Source organism: Bos javanicus, chromosome X, assembly GCF_032452875.1.
Source record: "Bos javanicus breed banteng chromosome X, ARS-OSU_banteng_1.0, whole genome shotgun sequence".
In the NCBI taxonomy this organism is placed as follows: domain Eukaryota; kingdom Metazoa; phylum Chordata; class Mammalia; order Artiodactyla; family Bovidae; genus Bos; species Bos javanicus.
The window spans coordinates 122,823,417-122,846,811 of NC_083897.1; the positions used below are offsets into that span (position 1 = coordinate 122,823,417).

Here is a 23,395-nt window from a genome sequence, read left to right on the forward strand (position 1 = left end):
CGTGGTTTCAGAGGTAGGAAATGAACTGAATGAATACAAGTGAAGAGTGCTTCATGTTACATGGATTCAATAGAAAAGAGGTGGAGAGGTTATTTGGGGTGATGAGATATGCATGAGTTAGCTCAGTGACCTTGTTAACAAATCTAAGTAAGGCAGTGTAATCTGGTAGAAAAGAGAGTTGAACTTTGCTTCAGGAGGACCTGGACTCAAGTATACTTCTGCCACTTACTCTATGACCTTGCTCAAGTTACTTAACCTCTCTGAATCTGTTTGCTCATTTGAAAATTTTCAGTATTAAAACTTGTCAGTCCCAGATGATAGAATTCACTGTGTAAAAGAAACAAGTGAGGGGTGAAAGGCTTTACCCAAAACTTTTATCACCACAGTTTCCCTGGAGTGAGTGAAAAGGAGTAACTCCTGAGTTTCATTACTTAGATGGTGAACTTTTTTTTTTCTGGGCTACATCAGATTTTAGGTCCAAACTGTCAGCTACATGTAGAAAACTGGGGAACTGATTCAATATAGAGCCATGAAAGTCACAAAATTCCATAGATGGTCAGAGTGGTTTCCGGGAAACCTTAAGTTCTGTGAACTGGTTCTTTCCATGTCCTTTCCTTGTAGTCATATACCTTATCTGAAGTAAATCTGAGAAGATGAAGAAAATGAAGGGTAAAGGAAAGGAGGAAGAAATAGTGAACTCAGGAATGCTGATAAGGGGGGGGAGGATTTGGAAGGAAGTTTTCACATATGGCCTTCTTTATAAATATTAAGATCACTATAGGGAATTCCCTGGTGGTCCAGTGGTTAGGACTTGGTGCTTTCACTGCTGAGGGCCTGGTTTTAATCCCTGGTCTAGGAAATAAGATCCTGAAAGCCTTGAGGCACATCACCCATCCCCACCCCCTCACCCTGAAAGGCAGTATAATGTATATAGGGACATACAAACTTTTAAAATTTTCAGTATGGTTGACTTAACATTTGTGTACAATGGATATAAAATTTATAGGAGCATGACTGGATTAAAGATGGAGGAAAAGGGAAAGGTATTTTTAAAGAAGAGCAGGCTTAAATGTAATGCCTGGTTTTTAAAAAATAGGCATACGTTGTTAAGACTCATTTTTATCCACATGTGATGAGGATATGAAAGGTATTTGCCATAAGAAATACATCATGTTAGAACTTTATGATGGGACTCTGAAATGGTATTAGTTGTAGATCCCTTAGAAGCAGACCCTGAGAGGAGAATTCAAGTTCAAGTAGTTAAATGGGGAGGTGAATCTGGGCAACATCCACAGGAGTGTGAGCAAGGGAGCCAAGGAAAGGAAGACAACCATTACAATTTGTGGCCTATGTCAAGCAGCTACCACCATGGGAAGTTGAACTTAATCCCCCTGGGGAACTCTGGCAGTCAGTGTAGAACAGTGTAGACTCAATTATCCCACTTGAGAACTGAGTGTGTGGGTGCGTGCTTAGTAGCTCAGTCCTGTCTGACTCTTTGCGACTCCATGGACTGTAGCCTGCCAGGCTCCTCTGTCCACGGGATTTCCCAGGCAAGAATATAGGAGTGAGTTGCCATTTCCTCCTCCAGGGGATCTTAGCAGTAGGGTGTTTACACACTGAATCCTCTCAGTCATTGGCTGAGAGCTCTTGGGGGTGTGGATGGTTCCTTTTCTGGCCCTTCAGCCTCGAAAGGTTACATTCGGGGAGGCTGAGGGCGGGGCTTTCGGCGGCCAGATAATTCCCTCAGCGGAGATGCAGGTGCTGGCTTCCCATTGACAAAAAAGGGAAGGCCTCAGGCATCAGGCAAAGCTCGGACAGTTTCTGGTCCGAACAGATTATTTTAGTTTTTCCCTGCAGATCTTTGGGAAGAGTATTTCCAGCAATGCGATGTTGAAGTGAAGAGCGCTTGCGGGAAGAATGATGTCATACTTAGGTCTCTTCCTAGCTGAAGTGAAGGTCCCTATGACGGTTTCCTCACCTGATCAGATGTTGAGGGGGTTACAAGTAGCCCACTCTAAGTACCTAGCATAGTGCTAAGAGCATAAGAGGCGCTTGATAAATGGTAGCCGGAAAAGATGGTGGTGCTCGGGAGGGGCAGCGCTAATCTAACAAGTTCTCCCGAAGATACAAGATGCAAGGTTGCAAGATGCAAGAGCCCAGTCCCCGAAAGTTCCCTGGGGATTTTCTGAACACCCTGCCTCCAACACACTCCCTTTGCTTCGCCTAACTGCTGATAGGACTCCCCAGCATCGCTCTTGACTTTCAACTTAGTTTCCTTTCACCGACTCCCTGCACCTTTCTGTTTGTTCGTGTGCTAACCTCTGCGTGCCCCGTATCTGGCTCTTGATCCCTTTTGCGAGAAAGGGTAATAATGTTAATTTTCCCCCCAACTGTTATAGGCAGGAAAATGTAAAACAGAAGCCCAAACCCCCCATAATTCCATCTTAATATCGTGATCTATTTCCCTTCAGTGCTTTATCCTAGGATGTATTAATACATATCGCAAAATTGGGGTTATTTCCAGAATCATATGTTGTGACCTGATTTTCTCATCTGACACAATCTTTACACGTTCCCCTAGCATTAGTTTTTCTTCAAAACATGATTCTTAATGCATGTATAATAACATATGTATGTATTTTATTTTTAACTTTTTCCTATTGCTGTAAATTGTATCACTTTTTTTTTTGCCTTTTGTAAATAAGTCAGCATTAACATCTTTGAAACTATTTATGAGCTTCTGATTATTTCTTTGGGGATAAATTCCCAAGGGAAAGTTCTGGGGCCAAAGGGTATGAACTTTCTGAAGTATGTAGCATGTACTGACCAATGTCATCCATGGAGTTTTATGTTTTTAAACAGTGTTAACATTGTGTATAGATTTGTGTAACTGTTATTATAATCAGGATACAGAACGATTCCATAACCCCAGTAACCTCCCTCCTGCTATCCCTTTATAGTCATCCTCCCATATATCCCCTAGAGCAGCGGTCCCCAACCTTTTTGGCACCAGGGACCAGGTTCATGGAAGACAATTTTTCCATGGACGGGTGGGAGGAATGGTTTTGGAGTGATTCAAGCGAATCACATTTATTTTGTACTTTATTACATCAGCTCCATCTCACATCATCAGGCATCAGATCCCACAGGTTGGGGACCCCTGCACCAGAGGATTATGAAATATTTAATTCTATATTATGTAATTAACTGGTCATTCTTAATCATCCTAATAGCATCACAAAGCCCGAAGTTACAATAACCCATTCAGGTATTAAGAAGTTCCTGAATCAGGTTGCAATAGCAGCCAAGACTGACCCCCCCAGAGTGGGTGAATCTGGTAAAGGCCCCTCTCAGACCAGTGCCTGAAAGAGTTTATTTCTCATTAGATCTGTGAGCTTCAACTACTGGGCTGTGGAAAGAGGAGCATGAGGAGCCAAGACAGGCTGGGGTAGGATTAGTGGGAATGGAGTTAGTTATAGAGCTGACAGTCACAGCAGGTAGAGGTCCAAATTTTGAGGTTCAGGGACTTAGGCTGATAATGTGTCAGGTTCGACTTGGATCTAGCACATAGTGGCACTATTAGCTAAAGGTCTGACTTGGGTGACACAGTGAAGACATTTTAAGCAGAGGCAGCATCTTGTTTTGATGTGGCAGGGGAGAATGAAGAGGGGAAGAAGAGGGTATCTGCCCGCTCTGACAACCGAAAAGGTGGGGGATAACCACACAGTCTAGGCTCTGGGGCAAGAGGGGTTCACAGGGACTCCACTAGTCACCAAGACTCTGCTAAATGGGCACAGGTGAGCCTCCCACTCTGAAGGGGGAATTAGAGGACCAATTACAAACCAAGCTGGGAGCTCAGTGGCCTGGAGCACAGTGAAGGTTTGGGGGCTAGGTGATTTTCAGTGGATCTTGTGGCTTTAGGCAGTGGTTCTTAAACTTTAGGGTATGGCAGAATGCCTCCAAAACCCAGAGGATTCATTAAAACTCAGATTCCTGGCCTCTACCACCTGAGTTTCTGACTCGGTAGGTCTGGGGTGGGGCCCAAGAATTTCTGACAAGTTCCCAGGGCTGTGGCACTGCTCTTTAGGAGAGCCACTTCTGCGAGGCAATGAAAGTATTAAGACTGAATGGACAATCCCCTTCCCATATCACCTAGTATAGGTGGGAAAGAGACTCCTAAATGTATTGCAGGGGTTGGCCCTTTCAAGTAAAAGGGGTTGGTAGAGCCAAACTTGCAGCTTGAGGTATTTTGTGCTGCTAGGAGATCCAACCAATCCATCCTAAAGGAGATCAGTCCTGGGTGTTCTTTGGAAGGACTGATGCTAAAGCTGAAACTCCAATACTTTGGCCACCTCATGCGAAGAGTGGACTCATCGGAAAAGACCCTGATGCTGGGAGGGATTGGGGGCAGGAGGAGAAGGGGACGGCAGAGGATGAGATGGCTGGATGGCATCACCGACTCGATGGACATGAGTTTGAGTGAGCTCCGGGAGTTGGTGATGGACAGGAGGCCTGGCGTGCTGTGATTCATGGGGTCACAAAGAGTCGGACACGATTGAGCGACTGAACTAAACTGAACTGAAGCGGGCAGATAAGGTAGGAATGCCCTTTTTCAAATGACCCAAGTATCACCAGAATTCCTGCATCACTGAAGTTCTCTTAAGTCTAGCAATGCCAAGTGATGTCACTCTGATTTGCAGGATCTATAACTACCAAACTATAAATATCTCCTGCAGAATCCATTTTGTTTTTCTTGTAAGGCTAGCTCTCTTTGCTAATTTGAAGAGTGATTAAAAACATAATAATAATGCCGCGTTACATTACTATAGAACATTCTAATTCACAAAGTGCTTTCACGTGATATCTTATTTGCTCTCCCCAATTCTATGAAGGAGGCAGGGCAGGTATTCTTATCCCATCCTTTGGACTACTGGTTCTCTAGGTATGGCCCATGAACCTGCAGCATCAGCATCACCTACGATCTTGTTAGAAATGCAAATTTTGGTCCCAGCCAGACCTACTGAACCAGGTCTTGAGGGACCAATAATTTACACTTCCAACAAATTCTCAGGTGATGCTGAAGTTGGTGCTGCTGGTCCTTGACCATACTTAGATGAAAACCACTGCTGCTGCTGCTAAGTTGCTTCAGTCGTGTCTGACTCTGTGCGACCCCATAGACGGCAGCCCACCAGGCTCCCCCGTCATTGGGATTCTCCAGGCAAGAACACTGGAGTGGGTTGCCATACTACTATATATTAAAATGAAAGATTTAGAAGCCCAAGGATTTCTACCTAGATATTTTTCCTACCAGTACACCTGCTGCGTCCTTCCACCTTCCCACCCCTGCATCCTTCCAATCCCAGTTTTCCTGCTTGTGAGTTTGAGGCCCTGAACAGTTACTCTAAATTTCAGTTTTGTCACCAGTAAAATGGGGATAATAATAAGATCGACCTCTTTGGGTTGTTATGAAGATTAAACAAGATCTAGGTAAAGTACCTAGCAGTGTGCTTGTGCTTAATAAATGCTAGCAATTACCAAGGTTTTTTCCCCCTTACCCTATGGGCTTGTGGGATTTTTATCACCCAGACCAGGGATCCAACCCCGGCCCTTGGCAGTGAGAGCAAGGAGTCCTAACCATTGGACCACAAGCAAATTCCAATATCATGACTTTTATTAAGTTCTTTGCTTTGGGTGTGTATCTCCAGAAAGTCTTCCTAAAGTGGTGGTTATTCCTGGACGATTTAGACTTTAAGGCACACCATCTTTACCACCCCCATCTGGGATGTTTCTGTGATTGCCATGAGCATTTGGATGAGAGCAGGGTGCCTAGGGAATGGGAGCAAAGGAAAGGTGCAAGGACGAGTGTATCGAAGGGCAGACAACAGCAAGACCTCCTTGAGGAAAGTCAGAATAGCTGGGGAGGTTGAGGGAGAGAGAGTGGCTGAGGGAGGAAGCAATTGTGGAGGGCAGTCAGAAGTGGGAGGCAGGTTGTCAAAGACAATCTACCTCCTTCAAAGTTCCTCCCAGAGCAGCCCCAGGGGTAAATGCCAGGGCTACAGTGCCTCAGGGGATCTGCCAGTGCAGTCAACGGGGTGAAAACTCAGGTGCTCACAATAATGCCCTGATATGTCCTCCGAGGCCAGCTGGCAATTGTGGGCACAAGGAGGTTGGACTCAAAAGTGGCTTTGTCTTCAGGGTGACTCCTATTTGGCAAAATTCTGACTACAGCACATCAAACACTCCTGTCAGGGACTTGGTCCTTTTTCAGTGGAGATCTGCTATGTTCTGTCTCGAGGCGTGCTGGGCATCTCAGGACGCGGTTTTTTCCTTATCTGGGTTGTGCAGCCGAGGTCCCCGGCCCAGAATGGTCCTAGACCTTTGCAACTGAATTAAACAGAAGAAACAAAAGCAGCAAGTTCGGGCCCTGTGGGCACGGCCGGCCAGCCAATGGGGCCCGGCCGCTCCCCGGCGGAGTGGTACTATGATGACAGTAGCCAACCAGCGCGCTCCATGCAAATAAGGTACTGTATCCCGCACCCGCCGCTCCAGTGCAGTCTGGTTGTTATAGTGATAAACTGAGGCCTTGCCTTTTGGTTTCTCCGAGGAGGAAAGGGGCGGGGGATTAGGGGGTAACCTCTTTACTTCCCCCTGGAAAAGACAGAAGGGATGAAGAAGGGGGATGGGTGGGGAAGAGAAAAATACGTGACAAAGAAAACATTCGCTGCCTGGGAGGAGACTCTCAGAGGGTGTAGAGCTGGAGGGAGCATTCACTGGCCATGCCAGTACTTACCACTGATGCTGAGTCAGAAACAGGTATCCCAAAATCCCTTTCCAATGAGCCTCCCTCAGAAACCATGGAGGAAATAGAGCACACATGCCCACAGCCTCGACTGGTAAGTAAAGACAAAGGATGCAAATGTATGCGTGGCTATGGCACAAAAGAGTTCCTTCTGCGCATGCAGCCAGTGAGGAAAGCAATGCTTGGAGGATTTTCATGTAAATGAGAATGGAGCTACCGCCTAATCCTTCTCAGCTGTTTATACTTAGCTTCTATACCGGGCGCTGCTCTCAGCTTACAAAGCATTATTGTATTGGCTGGGTATGAAGCGGGGCGCTTGGGCTATGCTGTTTTTGTGTCTTGGGAGGAGGGGATGGGCTTTTCTTTTAGGTGTAGTCTCGTCTAAAGATAAAGCTCCTACGGTACAATTTTAAAATGGTATCCTCTCCACAAAGCTTGGGAAGTGTCCGTTGTTAAGTTCTAAATTCTAGCTAAGGAATGATTCTGTCCTCAACTAATTTCGGTGCCTAATGTCAATTTTGGAAAAATGAGAACATGGAAGCCAAACTTACCCGTTCGTTTGAAAATTTCAAAATACATGAGTGAAAGGGTCCCTCAGTATTGTGTTCAGAAATAATGTGCATCTTAAATGAATTGTAAACATTTCCGGAGCATGCTGCTGAGGGTTTCTCTTCGGGTAGTGGGAACCGAGGACAGCTACATTTACTTGGAAAGGGGCTGCATGCCTTTCATAATCAAAGTGTGGAAACAGCACTCAGAGGCTTCCTTGCATCTCAGTGAATGGTATCCCAAATTCCATCATCTTCTCTGCCACTGCTCATGATTCCTTAAGTAAACGTGAAAAGTGGCTGGTTCTCAACCGCCTCAGCGTGTATCCTCCAGCAATCAAAAGCACCAAATGGATAGTGGGTTTTGGGGTGGCCTGAAGTCTTGGTGAACTTGGCGAGACCTTTCTTAGAACCCTCAGATCCAAGGGACAGACTAGTTAGAGCTATCCTCTCTCTAGCGATAGCCCCCCCATCCCTGTGTTAAAAGTGCAATATTTTGATTGGTTGTGGAGTTTGACCCTGGGAAGAGTTTTTGTTTTTTTGTTTTTAACAAAAAGGAGTTTGTGATGTAGTATTTTCTGTGAACTCCCAAAATGAGGAGATTCCCAAATGAGATTCCAAGGCTAGTCTATCCTGTAACTTACTTGTTAATGGTTACTAAGAGTTCAGAGGGAGATAGGACAAGTTTCTAAAACATGAAAACAAGTCACCTTAGAGCATAGTGGGCTTTTGTTCACTATGTTTCTATTTTTTTTTAAGATCTATTTTCTTAGGACCCTTTACTACTAACTGCTCTCCAGCACTTAAGCCACTTGCTGAACAGTATACATGATGTGGTACCTGTGTTCTCATGGGATACAAACCATCCCAATAAGTTTGTTACCAAGGGATTCCTTTGAACCACTAGACAAGTCTTGGTTAAGGTGTGTGCAAAATGACAAGAACAACAAACTGACCCTTAAATACTTGTTACAAGATCACCCAGAATATATATTTTTAAACATTATACTCGATGTTCAAATTCTAATCACACACCTTCCTGACAGGTAAAGGGCAGGAGAGAAAGAGGGGGCATCCAGTTCCGGTTTGTGTCAGTGCCCACTTCTTTTCCTTCCTTTTCTGCCTTTTAGCTGTTCTGCTCCTTGGTTGCTTCTGCCTGAGAGAGTGGACAGAGGAAATCAAAGGAAGGAAGTTCAAGTACTTTCCACTTTCCCTTGTGACAGCTCATCTGGGAGGTTAACTCACAAGATCCATGCAAAGCTGGCAGTGTTACGCCTCCACCTCCCCACCATTTTAGAAATGAAGAAACTGAGGTTCAGAGAGAGTAAGCAACTTCCCCAAAGTCACACTGCTTTGAAGGGCTGTAGAGCTGGGATCTGAACCCAGAACTCTACCTGCAAAGTGGAAGTTCTCCTCCGACACACCCTAAGTGAGGTACATTCTTCTCCCATTTTTTTGGCACTTCTGGCTTGTATGTGTGTCTGTGTGTGTGTGCACGTGCATGTGAAGGATGTACAGAAGTTGAACTGTGAAAGTGATTGCTTTGATAAAAGATTTTCCCTGTTGTCCATCATTATTGTGGTCTATAAAAAATTGGCTCTGCCTAAATAGGGGCTATTTACCAATTTGTAAACCATTATTAAGTTTTGGAGGGAGAAGGCAATGGCACCCCACTCCAGTACTGTTGCCTGGAAAATCCCATGGATGGAGGAGCCTGGTAGCCTGCAGTCCATGGGGTCGCTAAGAGTCAGACATGACTGAGCGACTTCACTTTCACTTTCCACTTTCGTGTACTGGAGAAGGAAATGGCAACCCACTCCAGTGTTCTTGCCTGGAGAATCCCATGGACAGAGAAGCCTGATAGGCTGCAGTCCATGGGGTCGCACAGAGTCGGACACGACTGAAGCGGCTTAGCAGCAGCAGCAGCAGCATTAAGTTTTGGAAGCACCTTTTATCAGCAAAATTTGCATTGTAGGGGTATATTCTAAATTTAGGTTTACATTTAATAGCAAAGGCACATATTACCTACTTAATAACAAAGTTTGAAGAGAGTGGCAAGTGAAAATATTAAATTAGCATTTTTATGTTTTTTACTGGTTTCTATTGATCTTTAGCTTTGCTAATATCATCATATTTCAAAGTATATAAATTCTGTGTTTCTCCCAGTACCCAAACATGTCTTCCCAAATCAATTGTGGGTTCCTCAGAGTCTGACTGTTGAGTTGCTTGACTAGCTTTGGAAAGTGCATGGAAGATGTGAAAGATAACCCTTCAGAGGACAGGCTCCTTCCCCGACATGTTACGCACTTGAATTCATAAAGTTTAGAGGAAATAGGACTCAATAACAAAACATTATTTCAAAAAGAGAGTAGCATTTATCAGAGTGGTTGTGATTGTATTAGCTGAGGCACACACTGGTTCCCCAAACTCACTCTAACTTTACCTAGAGATACAGAAAAGGACATTTCTGGGTAAATAAAGGGCCATAAAGGTTTATTGCAGGTCCCAGAATGTGACTTAATGTCACCATCTATAAATACAAACTTTATTTAAATCTCAGCAGTTGTGTAAAATGGCCTTTTTGTAATGAACTGTGTGTGTGATTGAGCCTGGCACTTGAGAAGGTATGTACAAGCATCTCTGTCTACATGTATTTATCTATATATTATTATTATTATTTAAAAAATTATTTATTTGGCTGCATTGGGTCTTACTGTGGCGTGCAGGATATTTCATTACAGTACACAGACTCTCGAGTTGCAGCACATGGGTTCTGGAGTGTGCAGGCTCAGTAGTTGTGGTACAGGGGCTTAGTTGCTCCACAGGATTTTGTTGTTGTTTAGTCCCTAAGTCCTTGGTGACTCCATGGATGTAGTATCTTAGTTTCCCAACCAGGGATCAAACCTGAGTCCCCCCCATTGCAAGGCGAATTCTTAACCACTGGACCACCAGGGAGGAGAAGGCAATGGCAACCCACTCCAGTACTCTTGCCTGTAAAATCCCATGGGCAGAGGAGCCTGGTAGGCTGCAGTCCATGGGGTTGTGAGGAGTCGGACACAACTGAGCGACTTCACTTTCACTTTTCACTTTGATGCATTGGAGAAGGAAATGGCAACCCACTCCAGTGTTCTTGCCTGGAGAATCCCAGGGATGGGGGAGCCTGGTGGGCTACCGTCTATGGGGTCGCACAGAGTCGGACACGACTGAAGTGACTTAGCAGCAGCAGGACCACCAGGGAAATCCTGTGTTTGGGTATATAATCTTTATAGTGAAGTTTGTTTATTATGATGTGGGTTAATGCTGCCCACAGTGATTGAGTACCTACTACATGCTGAGCTCTGAGCCCTGTGGTACTCTGGAATCTAGAGATACTAGAGGTACTGTGAAATCTAGAGATCTAGATTGTGGAAGAGACCGGCACACACAGATTGGTTACATACAGATTGATAAGGACACAGCTGGCAAAGGGGTGTGTTCCCAGGTGCAGTAGGGACAGAAGGGAGACAGTGGGTAACTCCTTGACAGCGAGTATGTTTGCCAGGGGATTGTTGAGTAGAAACCTGTTTTGTCCTCACTATATCTCTGGTGTCTAATACAGAGCCTGGCATAGCCCTTTAAGGAAAGGGAGTGGAAAGTTGGCATACATAGATAGACAGGACTTTAAAGCAATCTAAACTTTCAACCCTTGTAAGTAGCAAATTGATAAGGATATTGAAGATACAATGGAATCATGTTCAAGGGAGAACTTTTCTGGAAGGTTCAGTTCAATTCAGTCGCTCAGTCGTGTCCAATTCTTTGCGACCCAATGAATCACAGCATGCCAGGTCTCCCTGTCCATCACCAACTCCCAGAGTTCACTCAAACTCATGTCCATCGAGTCGGTGATGCCATCCAGCCATCTCATCCTCTGTCGTCCCCTTCTCCTCCTGCCTTCAATCTTTTCCAGCATCAGGGTCTTTTCAGATGAATCATCTCTTCGCATGAGATGGCCAAAGTATTGGAGTTTCAGCTTTAGCACGAGTCCTTCCAAAGAAATCCCAGGACTGATCTCCTTTAAGATGGACTGGTTGGACCTCCTTGCAGTCCAAGGGACTCTCAAGAGTCTTCTCCAACACCACAATTCAAAAGCATCAATTCTTCAGCACTCAGCTTTCTTCACAGTCCAACTCTCACATCCATACATGACCACTGGAAAAACCATAGCCTTGACTAGACGGACCTTTGTTGGCAAAGTAATGTCTCTGCTTTTGAATATGCTATCTAGGTTGGTCATAACTTTTCTTCCAAGGAGTAAGCGTCTTTTAATTTCATGGCTGCAATCACCATCTGCAGTGATTTTGGAGCCCAGAAAAATAAAGTCTGACTCTGTTTCCACTGTTTCCCCATCTATTTCCCATGAAGTGATGGGACCAGATGCCGTGATCTTCGTTTTCTGAATGTTGAGCTTTAAGCCAACTTTTTCACTCTCCTCTTTCACTTTCATCAAGAGGCTTTTTAGTTCCTCTTCACTTTCTGCCATAAGGGTGGTGTCAGCTGCATATCTGAGGTTATTGATATTTCTCCCGGCAATCTTGATTCCAGCTTGTGCTTCTTCCAGCCCAGCATTTCTCATGATGTACTCTGCATATAAGTTAAATAAGCAGGGTGACAATATACAGCCTTGACGTACTCCTTTTCCTATTTGGAACCAGTCTGTTGTTCCATGTCCAATTCTAACTGTTTCTGGAAGGTATAACTGTAGATTTTCCACCTGCCTTTCTTTCCATTGGAAGAAATTCTAGGAAAGATGAATAAACAGAATTAAATAACACTGATAAGGAAATTAGAAAAGAGATAGAAAATTACCTAGGTTTTATGATACAGCTTATGTCTTAGGAATGTAATCTTTTATTTATTTTTATTTGGAGAATAATTGCTTTACAATTGTTGTCTTGGTTTCTGCTATACATCAACATGAGTCAGCCATAGAGATATACATATGCCCCCTCCCTCTTGAACCTCCCACCCACCTCCCACCCTATCCCACACCTTAAGAATGTAATCTTATTTCTACCCTTATTTTTTTTACTGTGGTGGCTCGGGTTTGAGATGTTTCTGAGAATTCTTTCTATTGTTATAGTCTTTATTCTTGGTCCTTGACTTATTTTTCACTCTTTGCTATTTTCTTTCTTAAACTTGATACCATGTGACTTACAAAGTGGACTGCCGAAAAGCGGAACTGAGTGGCCGTGGATAGGGTGTAACAGCCTTCTTTGGAGACCCAACCCCTGAGGGATGGGACTCCTCCTGTGTAGGGACTGTGTCCTCCTAGGTCCCCAACCCTCAGTCGATGCCTCTTGGCAAATCCTCTGGGCCCAGGGAAAGTGAAGTGTTAGTCGCTCAGTCGTGTCTTGTCTGACTCTTTGTGATCCCATGGGCTATAGTCTCTGTCCATGGGATTTCCTAAGCAAGAATACGGGGGTGGGCTGCCATTCCCTTCTCCAGGAATGTTCCCGACCCAGGTGTCCTGCATTGCACGCAGATTCTTTACCGGCTGAGCCACCAGGGAAGCCCAGATTTACCACTACCTGCATGATTTTGGTCAGTTCTTTTCAACTAGACCCAGTCATCCTGAAAGCTGTCTCCTTTTGGTTAACGACCTTGGTCAAGTTCTTCTAGAAGTGCATTCTGCTGTTACAGAGAAGTTGTAATTCTAGCCTGCAAAATCAGTTCCATGAACATGGATGTTCCACAGATTAACTGAGAAGGCCTTGGAAATAAAAAAGGGCTGGTTCTATATGCCACGTTGGCAGGAGTTCATTTTGGGCTTCACTTCACAGTGGAGCAATGCCAAGAGACTGCTGTCTTGCAGAAGGTGCATTATGTCAGCTGGGATGTAGGGCGCTCCCCAGCTAGTGCTTGAAAAGATGACCAGATTTCCAGAGACATCCTCGGATCCCTTTATGAGCCCCACCATGTCTTTAGCTACTCAGCCAGCATACATTTTAAAAGTGAGATACTTATTGTGCTAGGTCAGTGAAAATAAACAAACATGAGCTTCCTTGGGCATTTACTGTGGTCGGCTGGAATTCTGCCCAAGGCTATTATTAGACATCTTCCTGCTGGTCTCGGTTCAAATACAACATCCATTTCTTACAGGTTGATAATAGTCAGGCATATTGAACATGGGGTCAATGAATTTGTTTCTCCTATTCTTTTACATTTATTCTTTTACTACCCTGCCATTTGCCTAATGCTAAACTCCTTTTCTTGAGATGGTTGGATGGCATCACTGATTCAATGGACGTGAGTTTGAGCAAACTCTGGGAGATAGTGAAGGACAGGGAAGCCTGGCGTGCTGCAGTCAATGGGGTCGCAGAGTCAGACGTGACTTAGTGACTGAACAACAACAAAACTCCTTTTGGAAGAAATTAATATAAATCAAATATTTGTTTTATTTTGATGTTTGAACATATAGAAATGGAAATGGCATGAGGCAGTGAGGGGGATTTAAAGGATTCACTGACGCAAGACTTTAGAAGGTAACCAAGAGAAACCTTAGTCCCTGACCAACATGATTCACAGTAAGCCAGCTGCTTAGAAATTTCCACCCACAACAATGCACCAGGTGCTATAGAGAGAAATGAAACAAGTAATCCACAGCCTGGAAGATCATTTTCATTTAACAGGAGGCAGTAGTTTGGTGGATGGAAGCATGCCAGGACACTGAAATCCCTTAAGAGAGCTTTTTTTGTAAGTTTGGTTTTAATATATTGGGCTTTCTACAGACTTTAAGCTGTATTTCATCCATTGAGCAGAAGTACTTCCCAGCAGGGAGTACTCCATTAACCTGATACCCAAGTTAAGACAAGTCCCTGCATTTGAAGAAAAGGTGCCACTTGATGGTCCCAAGATGTTTGTGGACATGGAAAGGTTGGTCTTTTTTTAGGGGATCTTCAGCCCTCACTGTGAGTAGCATACTCCAGCTGCTAGAGTATCACTGCCTAGTGGCGATACAATGTAATTTAAATTTTTCTAGTAGCCACAATTTAAAAAGTTTTTTTTAAAGGTGAAATTAATTTCAATAGAATATTGAATTTAATCGGTACATAAAATATTACTATCCCTCTTTTTTTTAGTGAGAAGAGTTTTTATTTTTAGTTTTGGCTGTGCTGGGTCTTTGTTGCTACGTGTGGACTTTCTCTAGTTGCAGTGACCGGGGGCTACTCTTCATTGCGATGCACAAGCTTCTCATTGTGGTCACTTCTCTTGTTGCAGAGCACGGGCTCATAGTTGTGGCTCACAGCTTAGTAGTCCCTCGGTTTGTGGGATTTGGGGCTTCCCTTGTGGCTCAGCTGGTAAAGAATCTGCCTGCAATGTGAGAGACCTGGATTCAGTCCCTGGGTTGGGAAGATCCCCTGGAAAAGGGAAAGGCTACCCACTCTAGTGTTCTGGCCTAGAGAATTACATGGACTGTATAGTCCATGGAGTCGCAAAAGTCAGACACAACTGAGGGACTTTCACTTTCACTTTATGTGATTTTAGTTCCTGGACCAGGGATTGAACCTGTGTCCCCTGCATTGCCAGGCAGATTGTTTATCCACTGTGCCACCAGGGAAGTCCAATATTACCATTTCAAATATAATCATTATAAAGATAATTAATGGGGTATTATAATATCTGCACTGCACAGCTTGTGGGATCCTAGTTCCCCAACCAGGGATCGAACCTGGGCCCCCAGCAGTGGAAGCGTGGAATCCCAACCCTGGACCACCAGGGAACTCCCTTTATATTCTTCATACCAAGTCTGAAATCTTGTGTATCTATTACACTTACAACACGTTTCAGTTCAGACTAGCCAATTTCAAGTGCTTACTTGCCACATATTGCTTTAGAGGGAACTTGGATACCTGCCTAGGCCTGTGGAGGATGATCTCTGAGAAGCCACAATGACAAATAGATTTCATGTCACATAGCACATAACAGAAAAAAATCACCTTTTTGTTAGACTATTGCAGCAATCTACATGAGAGTTAGTAAGTTTGAAGTTAGAGGTGGGGTAGTGGGAAAGGCGGAGAAGGCAATGGCACCCCACTCCAGTACTCTTGCCTGGGAAATCCTACGGACGGAGGAGCCTGGTAGGCTACAGTCCATGGGGTCACTAAGAGTTGGACACGACTGAGCGACTTCACTTTCACTTTTCACTTTCATGCATTGGAGAAGGAAATGGCAACCCACTCCAGCGTTCTTGCCTGGAGAATCCCAGGGACGGGAGAGCCTGGTGGGCTGCCATCTTTGGGGTCGCACAGAGTCGGACACGACTCATGCGACTTAGCAGCAGCAGTAGCAGCAGCAGTGGGAAAGGAGAGTACTGGATGCATATGGGAGACCTTGAGGTAAATGGGTTTTCCTGGTGGCTCAGTGGTAAAGAATCTGCCTGCCAATGCAGGAGATATGGGTTCGGTCCCTGAGTCAGGAAGATTTCCTGGAGAAGGGAATGGCAACCCATTGCAGCCAGTATTCTTGCCTGGGAAATCCTGTGGCCCGAGGAGCCTGGTAGGCTACAGTCATGGGGTTGCAGAAGAGTCGGACAGGACTGAGTGACTAAGTAACAACAAAGAGATAAATGCCCTAGGATCTGTAACTGAGTTTGAAGGTGAGGCAGTGTCAAAACTACTCAGTTTTCTGGCTGCAGTGAGTGGGTGTCATGTGAGCACCCAGGAATAGCAGGTTGTGAGAGTTATGTTGGGGATACCATGGGAACTTCCATTTGAAGGTGTCTAGTGAATGTTTGGTCTTGGAACTCAGAGTTCTGAGCTGAAGATGTTGATCTGGGAGACCTCAGTTTGAAGGAGATGAAAGTGAAATTGAGGTCATGAAATTGATGGGAGTGACAATGAATCGGACAGTTTCTGGACTGCTAAAAGAAGTGGATGAAAATGGTTAACTAGCAAGAGTGACTCCGTATAATCTACTACAGAGTAGTTCTGAAAAGCAACTGACCCTGAGCCATGCTCTGAGGTTCTTGAAAGGAGTAAAATAGAAGAGCTATAATTAAAGCTATTAGAAAGCTCCTTATATCTGCCTGTCTCTACATGAAATCTGGTTAAATTACTCTACTCTATCCCAGAATCTTCCCAGGATGGAACGCTGAGGGACACCATTTAAAGAACCAGTAGAAGAAAGATCACGAAAATAGGACAGATCTTTCAAATATCTGGGAGATCAAGGGTGCCAAGGGCAGGATAAGTTCTGTGAAAGTAATATCCAATAGAACCCAATGCAACAGAGAGAGATCACATGAGATAATAAGGGAAAGTCTCCTTTGGATATAGGAAGAAGAGATCAGTGGTGATGTTTCAGTGACGTGTTGAAATCAGGGGCCAGATAGGTTGAAGAGCATTTAGGGAAGTAGAAGCTTGACCAAGAGGAGAAACTTATAGAATGTATAGGACCCAATGGTGAATAAATCAGGGTTTAAGATTGAGAGAGGCTAGCTTTTCTCTTCTCTTGTTCCTTCCATACTTCTCTCCATCCAAGATGCAAAAGCTTCTGGTCAGTTCATTCTTTTAAATTGTTAATAATTGCACTTATATATAAGTGAGAAACAGCCAGTGGGAGAAGGTGAAAGTGATGGGGAACACTGATGAAGGGAATATTAGACTGAAGAGGCTGGGATCCAGTGCACAAGTGGAAGAATTGGCTTCTGATTCTTCCGGTAAAGAGACATCTCTCCCACTGTGGTGATGAAGAAGCTAGTAAGGATGTATTTGGTTAAGAATAAGTTATAAGGGGAAAAGGAATTTAAAGTTGAAAGCCTCCTTTCTTTGATAGCCTCTGTTTTCTCCATGAAGGTGGAAGCAAAGTCATAGTGACTTGGTTCTGGTAGGTGCAGAAGTGTAACTATGGGATAGCCTGGAAAGTCTGTCCAACCCCAAAACGTTTCCTCTCCATAGGCCTCCAGGCTGTGGCTGGGGCAGTGGGGGAAGGTGGGAAGGCTGAGTGAAGCCTGATGAGATGTGGTATCAATGAGCGGAAACCCTTCTGTTTCTTGACCTCTGGGGCTCCAGACCAACCCCCCAAATCAAGACAGAGCCGTATCTGTAGCCTCATGGGTACCAGACTAGCCCACAGCAAAAGGGCTGGATGCTGGCAGGATAAGGAGGCTGCAGCTTAGTTTCTGCTTACTGCAATCCACAGTCTGATTCTAACATCCGCTCTGCCATTGAATTAATTATTGTGTGAGCTTAAGCAAATCACTTCTCTCTGGACCTCAATTCTATCATCCACTATGAGTTGGATAGCTGATCTTTGGTTCACCTCAGTGTGCTGTTTGACCCAATGCTCATATCAACAATCAGGGCTACCCCACTCTTCACCTCCCATTGGTTTTATCCATTTACAGTAAAAACAAGTTGAATGACCTTATGGCAAGACACACTGGCAAAAGTATGCATAACAAATGTTCACAAAATAGTTTGAAACTTTGTATTAATGTCGTACAAACCACTTTTGTTGTCTTCTGCTTTATTCTTCAGCAAGATGGGATGCATTCTGAATCGTGTGTTAAATGTTCTAGTCATTTTCAAAGAAACCTGTGTTGAATCTCTTTTTAATGTGAACAATAGCCTTCTAATTTCTCTATTTCATAATACTGAAGTTCAAAATACTGGGTTTTCTTCGAGGCCAACAGTATGGCACTGAACTCTAGGGGCCTTCTTCAACTGCTGCTGCCCATCTAAGAACCGTGTTTGGGGTTCAAGTCCAACAGTGGGTCAGGCCATAGTCCTGTGATGACTCCTGTATCTTTCACTGGTGCCCACAGTAAGCTTCTCAGTGCCCCCTTCGTGAAACTAGGAAGACTTACTCTATCTCATCACTGGAGGCAGGATGTGATATAGGAACAAACTAAGTCATTGTAAGCTAGGCCTATTCTCTTCCAATGATCTCCCAGGTAATAGCCTTTACCTTGTGAGAATCTGATTATGCATTGCTGGTCTCAGACCATAGCATTATTGTCTTAACATTCCTACCTTTCTCTTTATCCCAGCGTGAACCGGGTTGTATGGGAGGCTGGGGAAGCTGACCCTGCTCAGGGAAAAAGAGACAGTTTAGCACTCAACAATCTTGAAGGCACACTTGAAAACACAGTGATTAGGAAATAAAGCAGCAAGCCCTGGTAGTGTGTGCCTGTGTAATACTGCGTGGGGCCACACGGGGCCAGCCCACGGAGCACGACTGATTTCCATGTCATCTCCTCCCTCCTACCATAGTCTTTGACTTGGTGGTTTTTGTGTTCCACTCAGCAATTCATGCACATTGAACCTGATGCCAATGTGAAAGGATGCTGAAGGCTATTTAAACTGGCACTTAAGAAAAATAGCAACAACAATAATAGTAATAGGTTAATAGAAACATCATGAATGAGGTGTACAGCCCATTGCCGACCAAATGGTATTGAAAGCTTGCCCCTGGTACTCACAGGCTTCTGTGCTTCATCTCTAGTGGCCTGAGTTTGTAGGCATAGTCACATAATACTAAATTCTATTGCACCTCCAGATTGTTTAGTTATAAGGTCATTGTTCTATGGTGGTTTCAAGGCTAGAGGTCTCACTCCTTTTCCTCCAGCACGTGGGGAGTGGAGTAACTGTTTATGGTGCTCACTGTGTTAGGCGCTGTGGCAGGTGCTTCATATGGATTCTCTTGTTTAACCGGGCTACAGACCTGTGAAATGAGAATGACTGCTCACCACGTTAAAAATAAGGAAACCAACCATTAAGTAATTCCCCAAAGATCAAACACCAACTGATAAAACTGAGATTTCAAATTTGGTTTGTCTTGACTTCTAAAGCCCCCTGTTGTCACTACACACTGTTCTCCCACGAAAGTGAGTAGAGAACCACCTGCTCCAGCTCCCAGGTGATTCAGAAACAAGATGTGTTTGGATGCACTTTGAGAAGAGCCACATTTAGCTCTGTCATGTCACATTTTTCTGCTTTTGGGACTAAGAGTAGAGACAGATCAGATGTCTAAGCTCTCTATAGTAAATTTAGAAATTCAAAATAAATGCATTTGACCCAGCACTTCTACTCTTAGAAAATTTGTACATATGGCCACCAATGACTAGTATTATGATGTTCTTAGCAGCATTATTCATAATAACCCCAAAGTGGAAACTCCCCAAATGCCCAGCAGAAGTAGAATAAATAAATTGTAGCATATTCATACAATGTAATGCTACCTAGCAATGAGGATAAAGAATCTACAACCACCTGCAAAAACAGGGATGAATCTCACAAACTCAATATTGAATGAAAGAAGCTCAGACATGAAAGACTATACACTACCCAATTCCATTTCTATTAAATATTTTAAAAGTAGGCAAGCTAATCTCTGATGTTATTAATAGAAGTCGAGATAGTGGAAGGAGCACAGGATGGAGGCTGGCAGTGGATGGTTATTTGATCTGGGTGCTATGTGTGTTCAGCTTGTGAAAGTTCACTAAGCTGTACCCTTAGGATATGTGCATATTTCTGTATGTATATTATTCTTTAAATCTAAGTATAAAGATAATCTGATCATCATAATAGGGGTAGAGTATGCCCTATTATGGTGATCAGACTATCTTTACCCTTAGGCTACCACAGATTTCCCATTTCTAAATAATTCTGGTGATCTATTAGGCAACACTCTAGGGAATGGTATCAGAATCTATTGACAGTTACAGCTCTTGGCTGCTAACAGGGCTTCAGTGTGCTTGGTCCTTCCAAGAGTCAGTATGCTGCTGCTGCTGCTGCTAAGTCGCTTCAGTCGTGTCTGACTCTGTGCAACCCCATAGACGGCAGCCCACCAGGCTCCCCGTCCCTGGGACTCTCCAGGCAAGAACACTGGAGTGGGTTGCCATTTCCTTCTCCAATACATGAAAGGGAAAAGTGAAAGTGAAGTCACTCAGTCGTGTCCGACTCTTCGAGACCCCGTGGACTGCAGCCTACCAGGCCCCTCCGTCCATGGGATTTTCTAGGCAAGAGTACTGAAGTGGGGTGCCATTGCCTTCTCTGCAGTATACCCAGCCCCAAAGAGAATGTAGGTAAGCCCTTGAAGTAAACTTGCCTTATTTCTAGGACCAGTCCAGCCCTAGCCAGGTAATCTGTGAATTAAAATCCATGGTGCCTAATCTGGATACATTTTCTAACAATGACTTAGCCTTACAGTTTCTAGACTCAGAAGGAAGTGGATGGAATTTGCTAGCTAGCAAGGGTGCCTCAGGATAATCCTACAAATTGCAGAAAATAAGTACCCCGAGCCATCCTATCAGGTTTTTAAAGGGAAGAAAAATGAAAAGCTGTAATTAAAGCAGTTCAAATCCTCTCTATATCTGCTTATCTCTCTCTATATGAGATCTGGTTAAATCAATCTACTTTACAATCTTCCAGGATGTTACCATGAGAAACAACATTTAAAAAGTCTGTAGAGGAAGGGCCATGGAAAGAAGACAGAAACATATTTCTCAAAAAGGTGGGAGACCAAGATCTGTGAGCAAAGCAGTCACCTCATTGGCAGCTATACTTACAGTTTTTCCATATATATATATATATATATATATATATATATATATATATATTAGAGACGTCATCCCCTTTGCAGAAGCAGTCTTCTTTGGAAAACCTTTCTTCATTGGAACATCTTTAGTGGCTCAGAAACAAGTGTTTTATTATTGAAATAGAATCTAGCAAATACCTCAAGCTGAGACATGTTAGAAATATCTGTACTTCCATCCAACTGTATAGCAAACCTCCCACACTGCATAATTTGTTCTAATGCTTGTTTCTTTCAGTCTTCAGCAGTGTTTTCTATATGTCTTCCAGATATATTTGCTGACAAAAGAATGCATTTTAGTTTGACATCGATTTTTTCCTACACATTAGAGCAGCCAGTTTTACTGTGATTGAAGAGCAGGTGTTTTTGCAATGATATGAGACTTTTGGTTTTTCTCTATTGAATTGTAGCAACTCGAAAAAGGCTTCCAAACATTCATTGTACGTGAAATAGTATCTTGTGAAGCACAGGATTGAGTATCACATCTTGAAATATTGCTGAAAAAAATCAGAGGTTTGTCTTCATGTTTTGGATGCTTCATTTTTAAGTATCATGGTAATTACAATAGCTTCATACCATCATGAGCTAACATCTTAATGTACATCATATGCTCCAGATGAAGTTTAATGCTAATAGCACATATTTCAAATAGTCTTCTTTGCGATCATTTTTGATTCTGCTGTCTTGTCAAATCTAATGAAGCCACCAGTGTTTACACCTGATAATGTGGCTGCTAGAGAACTTATACAAGGACTAGAAGAGTTAGGGACTTTCCTGGCCATCCAGTGGTTAAGGTTTTGTGCTTCCAGTGCAGGGGGCACGGGTTTGATTCCTGGTCAAAGAATTAAGATCCCACATGTTGTGTGGTGCAATCAAAGAAATCTTTAAAAGGAGTAGAAGGGTCAGCTTGGTCATTTTTTTTGGTGTTAGTCTGTGTTTATAGTATCTTTGGGGCTTCCCAGGTGATGCCAGTGGTAAAGAATCTGCCTGCCAATGCAGATGACACAAGAGACTCAGGTTTGATCCCTGGGTTGGGACGATCCCCTGGAGGAGGAAATGCAGCCCACTGCAGTATTCTTGCCTGGGAAATCCCATGGACAGAGGAGCCTGCTGTGCCACAGTCCATGGGGTCGCAAAGAGTCAGACAGGATGCAGTGACTGGACAGCAACCACTGAGTGACTGAGCACACATGCAAGATGCGAGAGTAGTATCTTTGCTTTACTGTTTCATTGTAGGAAATGTTTTAAGCCCCCTGCTGATCTTGTGAGCTTTAGTTTAGTTAAAACTAGAAAATATAACCCACAAATTCACTCATGTAGGCCCAGGTGAACTGTATTTTACTGCAGTAACCTTAAAGTACATGGAAATACCAGGGGACCCAGGCCCCTCTTTTCTATTGTAACGGCTTGTATTCTTCCTTTGGAATACCTTGTAGACAGAAACAGGACACCAGGGTAAATGTGGAGTTTACTGTTAGATGTCAGTAATCCTTCCTTTTCCAGGCACAAGTGCTGCTCTCTAGCAGATTGTTCTGCGTATCCCACGTTAGACAACCGTGGTCTCTGTGTTTTAAATCTTTGCCCTTGGATCCATCCAAGTGAGTGAGAGAACTGCATTCTCAGACTACATGTTTGGCTCCTGGTAGAAATGCTTTTTGATTCAGGGACTCTGCCTTGCAGGGAGGGTGCCACATAGACAAACATAAAAGACAGGATTGTCTTTATTGTGGGACTGTCGTTTGGTATGTTGCTGTTGCTATGGCATCACCCAATATGCCCCTTATAAAGGCACCAAGGGAGGAATATCTATAAAAATTTGGCATCAGGGAATGCTGTACTTCTCCCCAGTATCTATTTTCGGTTTTGCTTAAAAACAGTATTAACTTTGTGTTCCTCTTTGCTTTGACTGCTGGGAGCTTAAAGCCATTTTTGTGGCCCCAGCTCTCTGAAATGTAAAGGACTGTGATGGACATTCCTGTGTGCTCATTTCACCCTGGGCCTTTTTTCAAAACCCCTGTTTCCACCCCTATTCCACTATTATTTTAAACTTTTTTTTTTAAATAAAAGTTACCTTGCAGCCTTTGGGGAAGTAGATAGAGATGAGTAAGATACGAGATTATTATTGATACTCACTGTAAACTCCTTAAGCTCAATTGTCCAAGAAAAAATAGATTTGAGGTATGGAATTTTTATCTCTAAGTAATGATGATTATTTTCTATTGTTAATACTATCTATGCATTTCTTGATTCTAAATGTCTTTAATTGTAAGACACGCTTCCATTTCAGAGGTGTTTGAATGTAAGAAAACTGCCAATACAGATTTTAAGACATTTATTTTCAGACCCCTCCTAATCTCAGACATGTGTATCTGTTTGTGTCATCTTTGATTTCTTTCATCAGTGTTTTAATAGTTTTCTGAGTACAGGTCTTTTGCATCTTTAGGTAGGTTTATTCCTAGGTATTTTATTCTTT

At 43.5% G+C, this 23,395-nt stretch overlaps 1 protein-coding gene across 2 annotated transcripts in view; it reads left to right on the forward strand.

The window, feature by feature from the left end:
• The window catches only part of PCYT1B (phosphate cytidylyltransferase 1B, choline), a 148,735-nt gene that overhangs the window by 18,852 nt on the left and 106,488 nt on the right, over nt 1-23,395 (forward strand). The window contains exon 1 of one of the 2 annotated variants that reach the window (XM_061407833.1): nt 6,589-6,893. The exons of the other annotated variant lie outside the window; for it this stretch is intronic. Coding sequence (XP_061263817.1) covers nt 6,777-6,893 — 117 coding nt within the window. The 5' untranslated portion in view covers nt 6,589-6,776. Of the gene's footprint in view, nt 1-6,588; nt 6,894-23,395 lie in introns of those variants that run through there. 2 annotated transcript variants of the gene reach the window in all.